The sequence below is a fragment of the Oncorhynchus kisutch genome, linkage group LG7 (genome assembly GCF_002021735.2).
Source record: "Oncorhynchus kisutch isolate 150728-3 linkage group LG7, Okis_V2, whole genome shotgun sequence".
NCBI classification, from domain to species: domain Eukaryota; kingdom Metazoa; phylum Chordata; class Actinopteri; order Salmoniformes; family Salmonidae; genus Oncorhynchus; species Oncorhynchus kisutch.
In genome coordinates, this window is record NC_034180.2 from 13368577 (window position 1) to 13390615 (window position 22039).

The 22039-nt window shown below is 42.8% G+C and overlaps 1 protein-coding gene and 1 long non-coding RNA gene across 4 annotated transcripts in view; one reads left to right on the forward strand and one right to left on the reverse strand.

The window, feature by feature from the left end:
- Nucleotides 1-21475, reverse strand: part of LOC109894210 (long-chain-fatty-acid--CoA ligase 1-like) — a 49287-nt gene extending 27812 nt beyond the window's left edge. Inside the window, exons 1-2 of one of the 3 annotated variants that reach the window (XM_020487501.2) lie at nucleotides 21363-21475; nucleotides 8894-9106 (exon numbers count right to left, since the gene is read on the reverse strand). In XM_020487501.2, coding sequence (XP_020343090.1) covers nucleotides 8894-9094 — 201 coding nt within the window. In that variant the 5' untranslated portion in view covers nucleotides 9095-9106; nucleotides 21363-21475. Of the gene's footprint in view, nucleotides 1-8893; nucleotides 9107-11779; nucleotides 11831-18727; nucleotides 18952-21362 lie in introns of those variants that run through there. The other 2 variants (XM_031828509.1, XM_020487503.2) reach the window with 2 other exon arrangements.
- Nucleotides 3296-6284, forward strand: LOC116374674 (uncharacterized). Its single transcript, XR_004210555.1, has 3 exons — nucleotides 3296-4390; nucleotides 4523-4948; nucleotides 5820-6284. It is a non-coding gene; the product is annotated as an uncharacterized LOC116374674 (long non-coding RNA).
- Nucleotides 21476-22039: the final 564 nt, after the last annotated feature.

The following is a 22039-nucleotide window of genomic DNA, read 5'->3' on the forward strand; positions in this document are numbered from 1 at the left end:
AGAAAAGAACAATTAGTAAGCGCGCGTTCTCTTCCTCGCGCGCCAGACTGGTATTGTACTGGGAGTCTATGTACAAAAACTCAGTTCTTGCTAGTTTTTGAAGAAACAAGCCTGAAACCTTAACTTGTTGGTGACATGGGGGATTCCTGATGAAGATCAAAAGGTAAGTGAATATTTATAAATGCTATTTCTGACTAATGTTGACTACACAATGGCGGATATCTTTTTGCCTGCTTTGTCTGAATGCTGTACTCAAATTGCATGGTTTGCTTTTTCCGTAAATTGTTTTTGAAATCTGACACAGCGGTTGTATTAAGGAGAAGTATCTAATTCCATGTATAACACTTGTATTTTCATCAACATTTATGATGAGTATTTCTGTAAATTGATGTGGCGCTCTTTTTTTTTTTTTAAATAAATAATAATAACTGGATGTTTTAGTACTGAACGCGCAAAATGAGATTGATATATGCACTTTAGCGAACAAAATATACATGTATTGTGTAACATGAAGTCCTATGAGTGTCATCTGATGAAGATCAAAGGTAAGTGATTCATTTTCTCTGCTTTTTGTGATTCCTCTCTTTGGCTGGAAAAAAAATGGGTGTGTTTTTCTGTGACTTGGTGGGACCTAACAAAAAGGTTTGTGGAGCTTTCGCTGTAAAGCATTTAAAATCAGACTGTGGCTGGATTAACAAGATTTATCTTAAATGGTGTAAAATACTTGTATGCTTGAGGAATTTTAATTATGAGATTGTTGTTTAAAATTTGGCGAACTGCACTTTCACTGGCTGTTGGCGAGGTGGGACGCTACCGTCCCACATATCCCAGAGAGGTTAACTTCTTAGCGCTAGGGTCTATTTTCCTGAATTTCCACCTGACTGACGTGCCCAAAGTAAACTGCCTGTTACTCAGGCCCAGAAGATATGCATATAATTAGTAGCATTCTATAGAGAACACTGCAGTTTCTATAAATGTTAAAATAATGTCTGAGACTAACACAATTGATATGGCAGGTGAAATTCCAAAGAAAAAAGCTCCCAGGTTCTTATAATGGGAAGCTATGGGTCCTATGCAATTCCAGCTCCCAGATTACCATTCCTACAGCTTCCACTAGATGTCAAGTCTTTTTTAAACGTGGCACCATCATAGGATTCCACCATTCAATTTGTTACATTTTTGCCCTGGTCAACTAAGTGCTGTTATTGTGAAGTGGAAATGTCTAGGAGCAACAGCTCAGCCGCGGAATTGGATCGCAGAGTGCAGAAGCGCGTAAAAATAGTCAGTCTTCGGTTGCAACACTCACTACCAAGTTTCAAATTGCCTCGAAGCAACGCCAGCACAAGAACTGTTCGTTAGGAGCTTCATGAAATGGGTTTCAATGGGCCAGCAGCCGCACACAAGCCTAAGATCACCATGTGCAATGCCAAGCATGGAGTGGTGTAAAGCTCACCGCCATTGGACTCTGGAGCAGTGGAAACACAGTGAAGGGTGATTCATCACTCCAGAGAACATCTGTCAGTCTGACAGACTAATCTGGGTTTGGTGGATGCCAGGAGAAAGTTTGGTGGAGGAATAACGGTCTGGGACTGTTTTTCATGGTTCAGTGAATGTAAATGTAACATTACAGCATACAATGACATTTTAGATGATTCTGTGCTTCCAACTTTGTGTCAGTTTGGAGAAGACCCTTTCCAGTTTCAGCATGACAATGCCGCCGTGCACAAAGCGAGGTCCATCTACAAATGGTTTGTCAAGATCGGTGTGGAAGAACTCAAAATGGCCTGCACAGAGCCTTGACCTCAACCCCATCAAACACTTTTGGGATGAATTGGAATACCGACTGCGTGCCAGGCTTAATTGCCCAACATCAGTGCCCGACCTCACCAATGCTTGTGACTGAATGGAAGCAAGTCCCTGCAGCAATGTTCCAAGATCTAGTGGAAATCCTTCCCAGAAGAACAGAGACGAAGGGGGAACCAACTCCATATTAATGCCTATGATTTTGGAATGAGATGTTCAACAAGGTGGTGTACACAATACTTTGTCATGTGGCGCAAATCAAATCAGTCCTGCAGCATTAGGTAGCCTAGTGGTTAGAGCATTGGGCCAGTAACCGAAAGGTTGCGCAATCAAATCCAAGCTGACAAGGTAAAAATCTGTCGTTCTTCCCATGAACAAGGCCGTTAACCCACTGTTCCTAGGACGTAATTGTAAATAAGAATTTGTTCTTTAACAACTTGCCAAGTTAAGCAATTATTTGTTTTGCATAATGAGGGTGGGAGAACTGTACAGTGTGTACATCAAAAACTTGAATGCAAACTCCTCTCGATACCAACTCCTCATTCCCGATCATTTCCCTCCAGGGACCAGAAATTGGCCCAGGTACCCCAACACCAGCTTCCCCCTTCGGGCCTGTCATGCCAAATAATGTCCCCTGGCCAAATAGTGTCCCCCTCTACATCACAATGGGATTCGATGAGTTCAAACTCCTGTTCCTAGGGCTGTTGCAAGAAAATGCAACATTGACTGGATTACGTAATGAACCAAAGCGTCTGTTGCTATGCTGGTTGCTTGGTTACCTCATAGCGGTCGCGAAGGAAGGAGGTTCTACTTCACCTCAGAAGCGCTCTATCAGTCCGCGCAAAATTATTACGAGCTGTTTTTAAATACTTTATATTGACATTGCTAGTTACTTATTTACCTCAGCTAAATAACTAAACATCTGTCTGGCTAAGTTGGCGTGCTAGCTGTTATTGTAGCCACTTTCTGTTCGTATTATAGTAGCTTGCACTTTAAAATGGCATCCCTCGTGGAGATTCTTTAATCTTTCCAACTGGGCGATGTTGCGTAAACTCACTTTTGTACATCGCCTTGGTCCGTACAGTTGACCTTATTTTATTGCCCCAAAAACGTAATACTCCAGATCAACTGCAATGTCAATAGCATTGTAAAGCACAATTTCTCCCCTTTCCAGCAGAATCAATTACATGGCCCCCATGCTGCCCGTTTCTGCAGGACTCAAGGCAATGAGCCCCGTTGGGTCTTTTTAAAAATGGCGGGTGGGGGAAGAGAAACTAATGCGTGATAGTGAGAAGGAGAGAAATTGCTTCCCCCCGCCCCCCACTCGATCTGTCCAACTTAACACCTCTAAAATGTAAATAAAAACGGTCATTACATACCTATTTGAAGGTTTGTCAAATTTGAAATCGGGTTTAGGGCGGTGCTAAAGTGATCTTAGAAGTAAACCGCGGCTTTGAGAATGATGATCGCATGCTATGACGCAAAAAATGACTATCCCCCTTACCCCAGTCACTGTCCATTTCTTGTTTTTAAAGGATGAGAGAAGTGCTACACCTGGTTGAGAGAGATCGTAAGACAGAAATATTTGCTTTGTGTGCTGTACGTTACGGCATGACACGTCACGATGTAATGGAGGGTCAGTTCTCAACTTTTCTCCAATACTATAGAGCCATTACCATGTCGATCAACGCTTGAATAGAAACCTAGTTCACACCCCCAATTTTGAAGTCACAGTCGCTACAGTCCCATTAGTTCTTTGTAGCCTCGTTTGAATGTTGCGGTTTCGCACATTTGTACGCAACTTTACTTAGAAATTAGTATTTCAACAACTCGTCTTCAAACTTGTTAGGCAATCACATGTACCTATGGGGGAAGGATGGCCAGCCACACCTGAGGAGACTGAACATCAAGAAGGCACAGGATAAGCAGAGTGAAAGACTTGGTTTGGAAGAAGGACGAAAGGAAGGCGAAACCTCGCTGCTCCTTAGCTCCAAGCTGGGGTCATCATTCGTTAAAGTAAATATTTGAAATTCTCAGATAATAACAATTTGAATTTGCACACAAAATAACCTGAAGCTAGTTTTGGTTTTCCTAACACTGACATTTCTCTTCATAACGGTTACCTCGGAGGAAGCCAAAAACCTTCACCAGTTGGGCGGTCGACCACAAAGCCCCGACGCCCTACATGTCTGAAGCCTGTGAGACAAAGTATGTTAAGCTTTGGTCGACATTTGAGAAAGCAAGAAATGGTAGTTTTGCTGAGTGCATAAAAATGTACCTCTTAAATCTCTCCAAATGACTTTAGGACAGTCAACTGTCCGAGCCACCCAGGTGGTGTCCCATCCACCAGAGCCAGTGAGTTCGGATCAGTCTGATTCTCTGTGCTATAAGTCAGAAGGGGACCAGCTTGAGCTAGGCTATACTTTCAAAATCTGTTGAAAAAGTACATATCTCCCCTTCATAACACTGCACTAATCCGTCAAATGTTCTTCCAGGTGGCTTGCGTCAGACTGGAGGAACAGGGGCGGTTAAGTCCAGACTAGAAGACACTAGTGGGGTTCGCGTCACTAGTGTCCAACAGGGACAGGTAAGGCCAGCTGCTCTGTGTGTGTGTGTGTGTGTGTGTGTGGGGGGGGGGGGGGGGGGGGGGGGGGTCATTCTTCCATCACACTCCTGGTTAGACAATTTTACAATTGATAATGCTCAAGCTCTTTTGTAGGTGCAGCATCCAGAATTAGGAGGCCTCCTCACAGTGAGCGGCATCACCATGCTGTCAGCAGTACCAACACTGGCTCAGGGGTTTGTCCAGATAGTCAATCTCAAGGCTAACCACTGGGTCACAGTAAGTAACCGTCGCTGCCAGGTAGGTATGTGGTGGTTTATAACTCCAGTGGTTGCAACACCACCCCAGAGTTTCTCACAACTCACCTCTCCCTTATCTTTTCCAGGGACCTCTGACTGTGGAGTGGCTGACAGTCCAGTAGAAGAAAGGGGGCACATATTGTGGGCTGTTTGCTATTGCAAACACTTACTCTCTGCAGAGATGAGGAACGCTCCATGGCACGATACCATCAGAATTCGTTTTCAGGCTGGGCACATGGCACCATTTCCCAGTCCCGATTCCATTCCCCATCCAGGAGATGCGGTAAGCATTTTCATGCGTGTTGTCACATCTTGTCAGAGTGAATTTGTCTGTTCATCGGTTTTGTCTGATATTTCCCCCACACCGGTTTTCACTGCTTGGCCAGCTCTCCACCTCAAGACAGTAGGGATTTTACTACATTGCATCTTATTGTAAATAACCTGTTGTATTGTATAAAGATGTGTTTTATTGCAGACATTGGCTGTGAAGTTGGTAATTATATAGCATATGTATTTGTCTTGTATTCTAAGTAACGTTTACAAGCATGTAAATATTTGTATATTTTTCCATTTGTTTGCTGATAAATTTTTGAAACTTGCTCAAATTGGCTAGAAAATGCATACATTTGCATATTAAGATGTATTCATTGCAAGTAAAATTCTCAATTGACAGTTCAATTGCCCAATTACTTACTGGTCCTTAACCCCTTCTCCCTAACCATTCATCTTTTGTGTCCAATTCCAAATGAACATTAAGACAGGGTTGGTATGGAATTGGACAATGGTTTCCAGTTGGTGTTTGCATATCTGGAGGTTCTAGATTTGTGGATGTATTATGGCATAAGTCTCCCGGAGTCCATTACACAGCAGGGTTGAGTCATCACCATATTGCTACACCTATCCAAGCCCCATCAGGTCAATCACTACAAAGAGTAGGGGGTTAAAGGCCTCAATTATAAACTAAATCATTCTCTCAGCCTGTACCTTGACGTGGTAAGAGGGCTTCCAACTAAACCAGGCCCATGTTATTGAACTCATGACTGAGATTGCCTGCCTGGCGAGGGTAAGTGACAGGAAGAACTTTGCTTGATCAGGTGCTGCAGCTATCTCGATTCTGCCCCTTTCCTCATCCTTTAACTCTCCTCTCCCTGCAGATGAAATTCTACATCTGGTGACTTCTGATTGCCCAACAATCTTCCCATCCCATCATCTAAAGCTACTGCTAATGAAGTTTGACAGCCGTATCATACAGGGCACATAATGTGAAATACACTGATGAACTAAAAACCACTAGCACTGCAAACAAAGAGCAGGAGTGCTCCCTTCCAAGACTGCATGTTGAAAACAAGTGACAAGCAGAACCTCCCAACCACAGCACCCACCCCTTTATTCCACACATCAGAATGAAGTATTTTAGTCTGATTGCCATGTGTGTACAAAAAAAATCTAAAAGACAACTGTACCAAAAAACAAAGTTTGTATTAAAAATCAGGTTGGTTTTCAAAGCGGTTTCAGAAGGTGTTCATTATTGTAAGGCATCTTTTGATGGTATTTATTTGTTCCACTGTCACGCCTTGGTCTTAGTATTTTGTGTTTTCTTTATTTTTTCAGGCCAGGGTGTGACATGGGTTATTGTGTTGTCGTATTGGGGTTTTTTGTAGGCATTGGGATTGTGGTTGATTAGGGGTGTGTCTAGTGTAGGCTTGGCTGCCTGAGGCGGTTCTCGATCAGGGTCAGGTGCTTCTCGTTGCCTCTGATTGGGAACCGTATTTAGGTAGCCTGAGTTCGCTTTGTATTTCGTGGGTGATTGTTCCTGTCTCTGTGTAGTGTTCACCAGATAGGCTGTATTAGGTTTCACGTTCCATTTGTTGTTTTTTTGCATTTATAGTTATTTCATGTATCGTCACTTTTTCTTCATTAAAGACATGAGTAACCACCACGCTGCATTTCGGTCCGACTCTCTCTCAACAAACGAAGAACGCCGTTACATCCACATTATTCCTTGTTGTATCCTAGTACACATACATAACATATTCAACAAGGGTGTACCAATGAGCTATGAGGAAAAAGAAAAAAATCAAGACTACTGAAATGATATTATTTCAGTGTAAACAAGGGAAGGGCATGTTAAAATAAAATAATGACAGCCAGAGTGTATGAATCAAACAGATTTGAATATGAATGGAGTGGAAATGAGCTGACTGATCTGTAAGGTAAGTAACATTAACGTGTCAAGCAGATTACAAGTTTTGCCATTTCTGAAATGTGGCATCGTTTAAGACATGGATTTCATGTAGTAATGTTAAAGGTACCAAAAAGTAGTAAAAAAACGTATTAGCTACAAAATATATTTTTGGGTTTAAACAGCAGATTTGTGGAAATCAGCCTTGTTTGCATAGTGATGATGAAAAGAATGTCATTTAGGCTTTAATGAGATCCAAAATCATTAGGTCACACCGTTGATATAGCAACGGACGCTACTAGTTTGTTGAATCCCATTGTGACAGAGGGGGACACTATTTGGCATGACAGGCCCCTACTATTAACCAAACTGGGATCATTCTATGCAAAAATATTTACACATGTCCACAGGCTTAAGATGGACCAGTCCATCTGGCATTGGTCTTAATTGCCAGTCCATTCTTGCAGCTGTGAACCACAGAGCAAAAATATACTCCACTACACTGTCATGTGCTCTGCGAAGTTTGTCACAGCTACACTAGGCAACACAGCAAGCCTGCTTTTCATTGCAGAAAGTTATCCTAGCCCATTCCCCCTTTGAGGATCTGAAATGACTGAATAAAGCTAGCCTACCTGGGGTGGCTGAGGTTAGAGAAACTGGTCACCTTCCACCTCACAGTGAATGAGTGTGAAGGGGCAAGATCTGCTTTTCAGATCTAAAAGGATCACTTTCACCAGTCAAGTTGTAGCTGGGTGAAGTGAGAAGGGGTGGCTAATACTCTGGAATGGAACACAGCCTAGACTGTTGCCATGGTGATGAAGGGGCCCATACTGACAAGCCCAGTCACATCCTTGTGGTCGCTCTGGGTGAAGTTTCCTCAAGGCACAGATCTAGGATCAGCTTCCTTCACCAGATCCTAACCTTAAACATTTGTATGGAAAATGCTAAACTGACCCAAGATCAGCGTCTAGAATAGGGTAACTGTAAATCATTACGGTTTGTGTAGTGTGTTCAAAGCCACTGCTACTTCTCAAACAAGCCATTTCAAAACTTCACTTAGAAACAGGCAGTAGATGCTAGAAGAGAAGACTGTCCACCCCTGTATTTTCCATTAGTCATGATGAGTATCTGTCTGCATAATGACTTTGTACTGTATGTCGAATAGAGGACTGGCTGAAAGGACAAAGACACTAGTTACACTGCACACACAACGCAGTTCTATTACACTGCACACACAACGCAGTTCTATTACACATTTTCCTTGTCTTCAGCACACAAGAAAAATAAGAGATGAGGACTGGAGGAATGCAGTGCTGGCACAGCGAAGAACTTCGTGTTTACGTAGGCCGGAACAGCTTTCTCAAGTCCTCCCACTGCTAGCACCGGGGTGTGTGCGCTCACACACACTAATCTCACTTCTTAAACAAGATAAACAGGGACTTACTTCTTATCCAATCAAATCAGGGGAGTCCATTAAAATGCTTCAATCTGTACTGGTGCTCATGCAGACATTCAGTGACTCACTCAAAAATGTAAATAGTCAGACTACATGCTCAGACAAGCACAATTGTTGTCTGGCCTCCTACTCCGTTACTGAGATGGAATATTTTGAAAGTTGAAATGGAAAAATCTGGTCCAACGCTTCAAAGTGTTGTTAACAAAATTAACCTGTATATTAACCTGTGCAGACAAACAGGACTAAAAACACATTGTCCAAAGTACCCATGTTAACTGTCAACTGTTGAAATTCCTTAAACCAAGTTAACATTAGAACACTTCAGAAACGCACAAGAATAACTTACTGTGGACAAGTACAATGCCATACAGTAATGAAGACTGATGCATCTATAGACAGTTCTCTTGTAACGTGTAGCCTTTTTTGTTGACAAATCCATAGCTGTTATTTCCTCATCACTTCCTCCTATGCGGTTACACAAGTTGTCTTAGAAACTAAGGAAACCTATGGTCTTTGGACTTGTGCTGGAACATTAAAATGTGCAATCTGGGATTTGAACATAAATAAAAGTAATGAAAGCATTCCCTTACCGTCATGGCCACTGACTGCATGTTGAGGTCGCAGGGCGGCTTGAGGGCCTTGGGCCGCGTGGCGTACCAGTAGGTGGTGAGGGCGGCAAGGGCACCCACGCCCATCAGGATGTTGGCGGGCAGGCTGTGCATGTACTGGCACACATCCTCCAGCTCTGGGATCTGCAGCTGTCTCAGGAGCTCCTGGGCTTGCATCTGCATCACGTCTGTTGTCTAGAGAGAATTGTTTTTAAATGACAGTGTAACACCTACATATCTGTAGTCTTTGGGCATGAGGGAGAAAGTAAAAGTTACATTTCCATACCAGACACCACCCATCTCCCCTAGCTACCCCATCAATATATAAAAGAGATTAAAGAACTGCATAGGGGAAAGCAATAATCGCCACAGGATGACTAGTACCCGGTTCCTTTCTCCCACCCTGCACACTGAGGACATTTTGGGTGACATGTTTGACTGCAAGGAGCTTTGGTTGAGGGTAGAGCTACACTATTATTGCCAACAGTTTGTACCCATCTTAACCCCTTGGTTCTGCAAACATTAAAGTAGCAGGTACTAGTGAAAGTGGTTGGTCCTATTATTCTCAAATAGCTTCCTTTTTTTTGTCCACTCACCTACAATAACAAGATGTCTGAAAGCGACAGTAATAGTAGGCTTCCTTCATCTCATGCAATCTTAGACCAGTGCAGCTGACGGAAATAACACTAGAGGAAACCACTTCAGAACATTGACAGAGAGCCACACATTTCATGTGAAATGTAAACAAGATGTGAGAGAAAGGGTTTAGTGCAACACCTCAAACTGAAACCAAGGGAGGAAAATATAGCTCCTCGTATTATATTCTATTATTTTCCCATCGCCATACACTTGACTTGCAAACATAACGAATGCCTTAAGGGAGGCAATCTGACACTCAAAACAATCCTGAACCCAGGTTTCCATGACAATATCAGCACACCGACACATGCCACATCTCGTTTTAGTGGGGAAGTAAGACATGGTGACATTTCCTGTTTGAGGTGTTTTGATAGTGAGCCCACTGGAATCACCTCTTCCCTGCACACAAGGCCCTGTATAAACACTTCCTTGAAGTCAGCATTGATCTCATAATAGAGCACGGTTTAATTGATCCAAGCAAAGAGGGAGGGATTGATAGTCCAGGGTGTGATGCAAAAACTGTAAGGGGGTGTGGATACTTTCTACAGCATGTATCACCAACAAGAACCAGCCGCGGGTCGATTGTTTCTTAAGCGGCTCGGGGACTGGAGCATAAAGACAAATAATTTGTAAAAATTGACCACGAAGACCAGTTATTTTACTAAATCATTTCAAACCTTGCTTACATTTGTAAGCGATCTCGCTATTGAAGGTGGGAATGCTTGGGAGCAGATTACAAAATTAAAATAGATTCTGGTTTTGTTAAGTCTTATGAGCAAAAAATGAAATTGCTAAAAAAACATTTTATAACAGTATTACCTTCAGGAAGTATTTTATAGTACAAGGTTCTGAGGCTCTAGTCACTCAGTCGCCACATGGAGACCAGTGTGACGTCGCAGGTCACCTCAACATGTTCTCTCAATGTCAACATCTCTTCTGTCAATACAATAGTCAGCCAAACTGAATGTTGCATTACTTGTTTATACATCACCTTTTAGCATTAAAACCGTCAAGGGTCTTTAAAACTAAAGACTACACTTCTGTCATTTTAGTTAAAATGCGACAGAATATTTTTTGACGAGCCTGTTGCTCTTAAAAAGCACTTTATAGGACAGAGGTGTGTTACTATTGGTAACTGCACTACAGTCTCAAAGAGTCTTCGTCCTGTCCTCCCATAGCCTCCATAACAAATGGCACAATTACAGAAATCAGAGAGAGCGATAGAGAAACAGGAAAGAGTGAATAGGTCGCCCTATGCTCTTTGTCCCCAGACTGCCTGGCACTATTGATGACTGAGAAGGGTTATTTCAATAGGGAGATGGCTCAATTTTGACTTCCAACAGTGGCAGTCACATTTAGCCTAAGAAATGTTTCTAAATATAAAAGATTTGCTTCGTTCACATTTCTGAGTCAAAATTAGCGGGAGGAATAATTTCTAATCAAACTTTCATCTAATACTTCACCTGGTTATGAATCATGAGTCAAAAAGCAATTCAGCACTTGAAATGCAAATAATCACTTGAAATAGACCTTAATCTTTATTTCAAGTCAATTTAAGTCAAATGACAAAGATGCTGTCCTGAGGTTAAGCAGAGGGCTCATCAAATCATTAAGACACTTCAGTACATACATTTCCACCCTTGGTACAAAAACCTGTTCAGCCTCTTGGCCCTTAGGCTGCTGCCCATAGGCCTTACATTTGACTTCACTTTTATTATCCCTCAAGCAATATGTCCCAAGAGGCTTTGTTCTAACTTGATCCCTGCTGTCGATATCAGACCAGTAAAACGTCACACTTGGAAGATAAGCTATTTGCTGATCGTAAAGTTACACAATAACCAAATGTGCGATGATGCATAAGGTTTAACAGATAATTTGATAATAAAGGATTAAAGTGTGGCCCATATAGAAAGACCAAAATCAGTAGTGTATGTGTAAAGCCTGTTCCGTTGACCAAAATTATGTTCTAACTAATCATTTTACATTAGGTTTGTCGCATCACACGACTTAAACTTGCCAAATGAGATGACTACACTTGGATCAATTCCAAGCATGAAAATAATTACTAAAACTCCAGTTCTTTGAAGCTGTAATACTAGGAACTAGGTGGCTAATGCAGAGGTGACAAACCCCGAGATATTCACATTATGCGACAATCATTGAAAAATAGCCACAAAAAAACAAGTAACTGCTTTGTATCAGTATAGCATACAGTAGAGGTGCCTTTACCTTGTGTCCCTGAAGTAGTAGCAGTTGCTCCCAGAGGGGACTGAGCTACAGTAGACTTCACAACTAATAGGGCGACGCCCCCTTTCAAACAGGGGGGGTTGCCTAAGCAACCAAAGTCTCAAATCAGAGACTGTTTACTTATAGTTAGACTGACAGCTTGGGGTTAGCTAGCCTAACTTGCTGATATATCTGTCAAGTGACAGTGTGCCCCATTTGTGGTAAGCCATTGGGTGCATGTATTTGCAGCAACGTTTCATCACGTTGTAAAGAGTCCATGTTACCGTGGAAATGGACTCAACCACACGTCTTGTCTTTAATGCCTGGCCATCTTCAGTCAGTCACTACATTAGAGTCATCACTACAGACCCTGGTTTGTTCCCAGGCTGTGTCACAACCGGCCCTGATCGGGAGTCCCATAGGGCGCTGCACAATTGGCCCAGCATCATCCGGGTTAGGGGAGGGTTTGGATGGGGGGGGGGGGGGGGGGGGGGGGGGGGGGGGAAATAGGCCATTATTGTAAATAAGAATTTGTTCTTAACTGGATTTGCCAAGTAAAAAATATTAAATATATATTTCTTTGTATTAAAACGCGTATTATTTTTACTTTCATGATGTCTTCACCCATTATCGTCAGTTACACGATTACAGAATTACTGTGGCAGCCCTAACCATGAAAGCCCTAATAGATCCCCATCACAGTGATGAGGATTTAGTCCAGGATGTTAATGGCAGATCCATCACATCTGAAACATGTTAATTACGAAGAATCTAATCTCACGTAAACTGGCTCTGAGGTAGACACACTGGTAGCTGGTAGCTTGGCACACACACACTGCCAGGGAAATGAGATTGTAACAAGGAAGAGGTAAATGTTGCTGTATTTACAGAACAACCTCCAGATATGGAACACCTTTTAGGTCAAACAAAATGGTGGAATTCTTAAGACTAGGGCAAACAAGGAACAGTTTGTAACTAACCACAGCCGAATGCTCGATATACTTAAAACCATTGACATCTCCCTCTCAGCCCCCCTCTGTTATCATTGTTTCCATACCAACCTGCTCACACTCCGAAGTGTGTGGTATGTGCATACAAGCGTCTGTATATGCATGTATATGCCCCACACACACACGGTGCATGTGTGCGCTCGTCTCATTCAGCTAGCCGGGGAGAGCAAGGAAAAGGGACATGGCACAGGAGTCACATGGCTTGGCTGGGACTCGTTTTCAGGCTAAAGGTAACCCTCCACTGCTGCTCCCCCTCCAGCCAGCCCCTCCATAATAGGCCTGGGAAGATGACAGGCCAATGGCAGCGCACGGCCACCAGTCACCCCACTCAGCCAGAAAACGGAAGTGTGGGGGCCACAATCCAGCTGGATTTTGTCCCCCCAGGCCCAGCTAAAAAGAAAGTGGTTCAGTCATTTCAGGGCAAGTCAAGTGCATGAGTCAGACTAGCTAGGTTTATACAGAAACATTCTTGGAGATCCCTGGATATGATGTTAAAAGATGGAGTATAACTTATTAGCTACTTTTACTTAGTTCCTAACTTGCTTAAAAAGAAGAGCGGTTAACCTGAGCCATGTTCAAAATATAAAATAGTTTAAAAAACAGCCTGGAATTCAGGTTGTTAAACGGTAGGCTACTTTGAAAATGTGCAGGGCACAAACAAGTACTACAGTTTTGAATACGCTGCAGCAAACAAAGTATGCACATACAGGACAACTGTAGGGGATAAAGAGACAGTTTCCAAGAGAAGGGAACTGAACAATATTTTAAGAGGAAAGTGTTAGTCCCATATTTCATGAGCTGAAATAAAAAACGTTCCATGCGCAAGAAAAGCTTTTATTTCTCTCAAATTATGTGCACAAATGTTTATATCCGTGTTAGTGAGCATCCTTTGCCAAGATAATCCATCCATCTGACAGGTGTGGCATATCAAGATGCTGATGAAACCACATGATCATTACACAGCACCTTGTGCTGGGGACAATAGGCCACTAAAATATGCTGTTGTCACAACAATGCCACAGATCTCTAATTTTGAGGGAGTGTGCAATTGGCATGCTGACTGCAGGAATGGCCACCAGAGTTGTCTCTTATGGTTTCTCTACCATAAGCCGCTGCTATAATTTGACCCCCCCCTTTTCATCATATTGGTAGTTAGTCTGGTCCTTTCACTGCAACTCCCGTACAAACTCGGGAGAGGCAAAGGTCGAGAGCCGTGGGTCCTCTGAAACAACCCGCACACTGCTCCTTGACACAATGCACGCTTAACCCGGAAGCCAGCCGCACCAATGTGACAGAGAAAACGGTACACCTGGCGACCATGTCAGCATGCATGTGCCCGCCACAGGAGATGCTAGAGCGCAATGGGACAAGGACATGCCGGCCGGCGAAACCCTCCCGAACCCAGACGACGCTGGGCCAAATGGTTTGTCGCGGCCGGCTGCAACACAGCCCGGTATCGAACCAGGATCTGTAGCCGATGTCATTTTAGAGAATTTGGCAGTACATCCAACCGGCCTCAAAACGCAAACCACGTGTAAGCAGGCAAGTCCAGGACCTCCACATCCGGCTTCTTCACCAGTGAGATCTGAGACCAGTCACTCAGACAGCTGATGAAATTGTGGGTTCTCACAAACAAAGTATTTCTGCACAAAATGTCAGAAACCATCATGGAAGCTCATGTGCGTGCTCTGTCCTCACCAGGGTCTGACCTGACTGTTCTTCAGTGTTCTTCAGTGTCATACCAGACTTCAGTGGGCAAATGCTCACCAGCATGCGGTGGTATAAGGTGCTTTAGTGACAAAACGGATGGCACTGTGATAAACTGCATCCAGTTTGCTGAGTAGAGTGTTGGAAGCAATTTTGTAGATGACATAGCCGAAGTCGAGGATAGTCAGTTTTACTAGAGTAGTGTTTGGCGGCGAGTGAAGAAGGCTTTGTTGTGAAATAGAAAGTCGATTCTATATTTGATTTTGGATTGGAGATGTTTGAGATGAGTCTGGAAGGAGAGTTCAGTCTAGCCAGACATCTAGGTACTTACAGATGTCCACATATTCTAGGTCGGAACCAACCAGGGTGGTGATGCTAGTTGGGCGTGCGGGTGCAGGCAGCGAACGGTTGAAAAGCATGCATTTGGTTTTACTAGCGTTTAAGAGCAGTTGGAGGCCACGGAAGGAGTGTTGTACGGCATTGAAGCTCGTTTGGAGGTTAGATAGCAGTGTCCAAGGAATGGCCAGAAGTATACAGAATGGTGTCGTCTGCGTAGAGGTGGATGAGGGAATCGCCGGCAGCAAGAGCAACATTGATATATACAGAGAAAAGAGTCGGCCCATGAATTGAACCCTGTGGCACCCCCATAGAGACTGCCAGAGGACCGGACAACATGCCCTCCGATTTGACACACTGAACTCTGTCTGCAAAGTAATTGGAGAACCAGGCAAGGCAGTCATTAGAAAAACCGAGGCTACTGAGTCTGCCGATAAGAATATGGTGATTGACAGAGTCGAAAGCCTTGGCAAGGTCGATGAAGACGGCTGCACAGTACTGTCTTTTATCGATGGCGGTTATGATATCGTTTAGTACCTTTAGCGTGGGTGAGCTGCACCCATGACCAGCTCAGAAACCAGATTGCACAGCGGAGAAAGTACGGTGGGATTCGAGATGGTCAGTGATCTGTTTGTTGACTTGGCTTTCGAAGACCTTAGGCAGGCAGGGCAGGATGGATATAGGTCTGTAACAGTTTGGGTCTAGGGTGTCACCCCCTTTGAAGAGGGGAATGACCGCGGCAGCATTCCAGTCCTTTGGGATCTCAGACGATATGAAAGAGAGGTTGAACAGGCTGGTTAATAGGGGTTGCGACAATGGCGGCGGATAGTTAGTCAGAAATATACTGTATGTTTGTTTTACTCCATGTGTAACTCTGTCGTTGTATCTGTCGAACTGCTTTGCTTTATCTTGGCCAGGTCGCAATTGTAAATGAGAACTTGTTCTCAACTTGCCTACCTGGTTAAATAAAAGGTAAAATAAATAAGAGGGTCCAGATTGTCAAGCCCAGCTGATTTGTACGGGTCCAGGTTCTGCAGCTCTTTCAGAACATCTGCTCTCTGGATTTGGGTTAAGGAGAAGCTGGGGAGGCAGCCAGGAGGAAGGCATGGCCAGCCGTTGAGAAATGCTTGGTGAAATTTGCGCTTATCATGGATTTATCGGTGGTGACCGTGTTACCTAGCCTCAGTGCAGTGGGCAGTGTCGTGGAAGTATCAGAATTTGTTGGTAACATTTGTAAGATGTTTAATATTCAACAAATGTGTGTAAGCTACTTCATCAGAATGGTATTTTTCTGTAATACTGTGGCGAGGTTGCAGTTCTGTTCTATGTCAAAACTAAGTTGCATGGGCCGCTGAGAAGGGAGAGGTCAAAGTGTCATCATGTGTAAACATATCTTTCACTCCCTACCTTTTTCCCAGTGGAGAAAGGAGGGTGGCAGTATCTGGAATCATTCTATGCGCCCTCTAATGTTGTTTCTATCTTAACCTATAGCCTCATCCTCCTCTCCGTGAGTTTGTCCAGGAGGTTGTATTTTGAGTTGGTTGTATCTAAATGACAATTTGATATGCCTGTTGATATGGAGGATTTGGTTTATGGTTCGGGAAAGGAGACAAAGCTGAACGATGAATTATGTCAATGCTGTCTGACTATGTGTGTCTTTGCTATTAAAAGGAACTCAGTTGCATTGTGAGGGGGCTCTCAGAGAATTCATTTGAGAGACACTGAATCTTTCTGAGAGTCACAGGATTGTGATAGAGCTCATATAATTAAAGATGGACTTTTATAACCAACTCTGACGTGTGTGTGGTTTGCTCCAATGATTTGGTAAATAGAGGAAATTTCCACGACAGCAGCTGGGAGGAGGTGCTCTTGTTCTCCATGGACATTAGTGTCCCAGAACTTTTTGGAGTTAGAGCTACAGGATGCAAATTTCTGCTTGAAAAAAATTGCCTTTGCTTTCCTGACTGACTGTGTGTATTGGTTCGTGACCTCCCTGAACAGTTGCATATCGCAGGGACTATTTGATGCTATTGCAGTCCACCACAGAACGTTTGTGCTGGTCAAGGGCAGTCAGTTCTGGAGTCAACCAGGGGCTATATCTGTTCTTAGATCTGCATTTTTTGAACGGAGCATGCTTATCTAAGATGGTGAGGAAGTTATTTAAAGAATTACCAGGCATCCTCAACTGACGGGATGAGGTCAATATCCTTCCAGGATACCCGGGCCAGGTCGATTAGAAAGGCCTGCTCGCATAAGTGTTTTAGGGAGCGTTTGACAGCGATTAGGGGTGGTCGTTTGACTGCGGACCCGTAGCGGATACAGGCAATGAGGCAGTGATCGCTGAGATCCTGGTTGAAGACAGCGGAGGTGTATTTGGAGGGCCAGTTGGTCAGGATAACGTCTATGAGGGTGCCCTTGTTTACAGATTTAGGGTTGTACCTAGTGGGTTCCTTGATGATTTGTGTGAGATTAAGGGCATCTAGCTTAAATTGTAGGACTGCCGGGGTGTTAAGCATATCCCAGTTTAGGTCACCTAACATAAACTCTGGAGAGATTCATTTTTTAAATTAGAAGTACGAACTGTTTGGGTATGGACCTGGAAAGTGTGACATTACTTTGCAGGCTAACTCCTCCCCCTTTGGCAGTCCTATCTTGACGGAAAATGTTAGTTGGGTATGGAAATCTCCGAATTTTTGGTGGCCTTCCTAAGCCAGGATTCAGACACAGCAAGGACATCATGGTTGGCAGAGTGTGTGAGGCACCAGTCCCTCCTGCAGCAAAGCACCCCCACAAGATGATGTTGCCACCCCCATGCTTCATGTTTGGGATAGTGTTCTTCAGCTTGCAAGCATCCCCCTTTGTCTTCCAAACATAAACGGTAATTATGGCCAAACAGTTCTATTTTTGTTTCATCAGACCAGAGGACTTTTCTCCAAAAAAGTACAATCTTTGTCCCCATGTGCAGTTACAAAACCGTAGTCTGGCTTTTTTTAATGGCGGTTTTGGAGCAGTGGCTTCTTCCTTGTTGAGAGGACTTTCAGGTTATGTCAATATAGGACTTGTTTTACTGTGGATATTAGATACTTTTTTACCCATTTCCTCCAGCATCTTCATAAGGTCCTTGCTGCTGTTCTGGGATTGATATGCACATTTCACACCTAAGCACGTTCATCTCTAAGACACAGAACACATCTCCTTCCTGAGTGGTATGACGGCTACATGGTCCCGTGGTGTTTATACTTACCTACTATGGTTTGTACAGGTGAACGTGGTACCTTCAGGTGTTTGGAAATTTCTCCTAAGGATGAAGCAGACTTGGAGGTCTACCATTTTTTTTCTGAAGTCTTGGCTGATTTCTTTTGATTTTCCCATGATGTCAAGCAAAGAGGCACTGAGTTTGAAGGTAGGCCTTGAAATATATCCACAGGTACACCTCCAATTGACTCAAATGACGTCAATTAGCCTATCAGAAGCGTCTAAAGCCATGACAACATTTACTGGAATTTTCCAAGCTGTTTAAAGGCGCAGTCAACTTAGTGTATGTAAACTTGACCCAATGGAATTGTGACAGTGAATTCTAAGTGAAATAATCTGTCTGTAAACAATTGTCGGAAAAATTACTTGTCATGCATAAAGTAGGATGTCCTAACCGACTTGCCAAAACTATAGTCTGTTAACAAGAAATTTGTGGAGAGGTTGAAAAACGAGTTAATGACTCCGGAGAGAAGTTTATTCCTGTCGGCGCAATGTACAAAGATTCCAAGTGGCTGTATCGACTCCGAGAGTCATTTTCTGTGAAACAGAGTATGTTACAATCCCTGATGTCTCTCTGGAAAGCAACCCTTGCCCTAATTTCATCTACCTTTGTTATTTAGAGACATTCGCAAGAAATACCCACCGCTCTCGAGTGTGGTGTGCGCGCCTTCAAAGTCTGGCCAGAAGACCGCTCCGTCTACCTCTTCTCTGGCGGCGTTGTTTTGGGTCAGCCTCTGGAATCATCTCAACTTCCCTGGGTAGTCCGGACAAAGGATCCACTTCGGAACAGTCGTATTCCTGGTCATAGTGCTGGTAAGTTGACACCGCTCTGATATCTAATTCTTCCCAGCTCTATGTAACAGAATTCTGGGCTAACAATGTAAGAAATAATACATAATTTTTTTTTTAAAATACTGCAAAGTTTCTTAGGACTAGAAGCAAAGCAGCCCTCTGTCGGCACCATTTTGCGGCACATTTGGAGAGATGTAACATAGGCAAATACGAACCAGACTTCGTAGCAGAATAACTTTGTAATATATAGTAAAAGGCATGTGAAGATCTTCTGTAGATGTTGCCACATGGTTGTCAGTCAACACATCTGTTCATATCTGCATTTGACATGAATTCAAGCTACTAAAGAACATTTTCATAGGGGTTGGTTTCAGACCAGATCTAGGACCTTTTAGGCAAAAAAAAGCTAGGATGGGATTGGGAGCCAGGCAACAGGTGGCACACAGCCTGGCTGGATGATGAATGGGTGTAAACAGGGACCGGTTCAGGATGGTGCAACGTTACAGAAACGTTCATATATAAAAGCAGTGAGTAGAACAGATATGGTTGTCTGTCAAGTAGAATAAGAATCCATGTTACCTGTATTTGTTACACTTCTATCTGCGACATTGTGAACATTTCACCTCACTGAAACACACAGGTGACCCCTTCCATGTGTTCCATAAGCACCAGCTGCCTACTTTTAAGGCATCTACTTAATTGAATGACAAATTGGTGTGCATTAGATGCAACTAAATCTGATTTTGAAGGGCAAACATTTTTGCAGGGGGGCATGCCACCACTCCCTTAGCTGGCAACTTTTTTATATAATGCAGACTACTAGAGTTTAAGGAACACACTGCCCCTGGGGGTTGTAGTCAATAAGAGACATTCACCTTTCACCTAAACCTGACCGTCTTCATCAGCAGTACTGTAATGCACTGACAAAATACTCTCCCCTTTGTAGTATATGAAAAAAATGCAACTCCATATGATAACCACATGGCAGACCAATCCAGTGAAATAAAGGGTTCGCATCTCTAGAATATTGTCAACAGGAGAGGCAGTTAAAACCAGCGCACTCAGTAAGTCAATGTCAAAAACAGACTCCAGGCAACATTCCACACAATTCCTCTGTGGTTGTCTGCTGTGCCACATTGAGCCAGGTATAGGCCTAGCTTATAAGACATCAAATGTTCAGGTGTTCTACCCAACCAAGTTTCAAAGGCACCCGTCATTATTTGAACTTGGGCTTAATAAGTAGGCTACAACCATTGGTAACAAGTGTATGTCTTTGAAATAGCTGTGAACTTGCAGCCACCCTGAGCTGACCTGGGCAGGGTTAAGAAAGTGTGCATTACAGATTTCTGGCAAAGAACATTGACTATTTAGTAACACCAATAGGTCAGTGATGCTGTCTAAATCTTTGACACCTGTACTAAGCTTAACACGTATGAACTATTTAGCAAGAGCAAAAATATACCTTCCTTTGAAAAGGTCACCAGACCAGAGTAGGCCAAATGCAGCATTAATATGCAACAAGCTACTCCATGAAAATATATTGCTACATTGCAATTTCAACAGAACCTGATCACTTCAACGGGTATCACCCTTTCTATTTAAATGCAACGTGCTAAAAATGACTGTTAATCCCAAAATCAAATCAAAAGTATTTCCATTTCGGAGTAGCCTATCGTTTTTGCTTTACTAATGGAAATAGTATTTTATATTGCTTGTTTAAATAGTTTGTTTTTAAACATAAGAATATTTTTCGACAATCACTGATCGCATCTCAGCAAACAGTCTCGATACAAATGACAAGGCGGGGGATGCCGCAACACGAGTTTGACAATGGATACATTGTCTCCTTTTAAACTTGTATTACAATATTAGCTAACTAACTAACAATGCCGTCATTCGGGCTCTTTTCACAAGTCTTAACAGCGCGCATCACGCTAATAAACGTTTCGAAACAAAGTTGAGTGTCGCACAAAACGTACTATTTCCTCATACGACCTTTTTCTTCAACCTCTTCCACTAGACTGCCTCGGATATTTGGTTTTACAATTTGCTGTCGCAAGAAATTGATATAGCTTACAGGAAGAAAAAGTTATACAGGACATAGATATTTTAATGACTACGTGTTGATTCACCAAGCACGTTACGAAATAGGGAACGCCTGTAAAAGAGAACTATTGTTTTCATGATGTTTCGAGTATAGGCCTACGTCTTAAAATCCGTAGACTATCCAGCCTGCGATATCACGTAATCTGTATTGATATTATGATGGAGGTTATCTACATTTAAAAACGAATGAATCCACCAGACATCTACACCTTTTGAGAATTGAGCGATTTATGGTGACTGGTGGGGTTTTTAAATGGCCCAGTTATCAATGTTATTGCGCAAACACAATCATGTATTCATTATTTTTACATAATTATTGAGCACAAACCTGGAACAATATAATTGAATAGGCAAAGCATAAAGTTAAACAGCCAACAAACCTGTGTCAAGCAGCCTCCTAGGCGTGAACCATTCAGAATCTTTAAAGTGGATGTAGCGCTCAACAGTGCATCTCACCCGTAAAGCAGCTGCTTGGCCAATCAGTGATGCTGTCTAATATATATTTTTTTTCTCCCATATATTTTCAAATGCGTGTTTTCATTGGTCAATTTCTATTGAACGTTAACGTACACCCACATTTTTTGCACATTCCATCACACTTCATTTACGTCACATTATTCAATACACATTCAATCACCAAAAGAGTTTCAGATCATATTTGATCAAATCACTTGAATTAGTTTATTAAAGATGCTTCGACCGCAAATTTGTTCAGACAAGTTCAATTTTATTCCAAGTTCAATTTCAACGCAATCTTTATCAAAGCTATTCGTGTAACCTAGGATTTTATTACATTTCTTGTTGTTTTGCACAGTTTTGCCACATTATCAGACACTCGCTAAATTTTATCAGCATATCGAATGCGTGACCCAGGCTGGCAAAATTCTGGATCATTGTTACTCTAACTTCCGCGACACATACAAAGCTCTCCATCGCCCTCCTTTCGGGAAATCTGACAACTACTAAATTTTGTTTGCCTATAGCCAGAAACTGAAACAGGAAACGCCCGTGCTCAGGAATGTTCAGCGCTGGTCCGACCAATCTGATGGCACGCTTC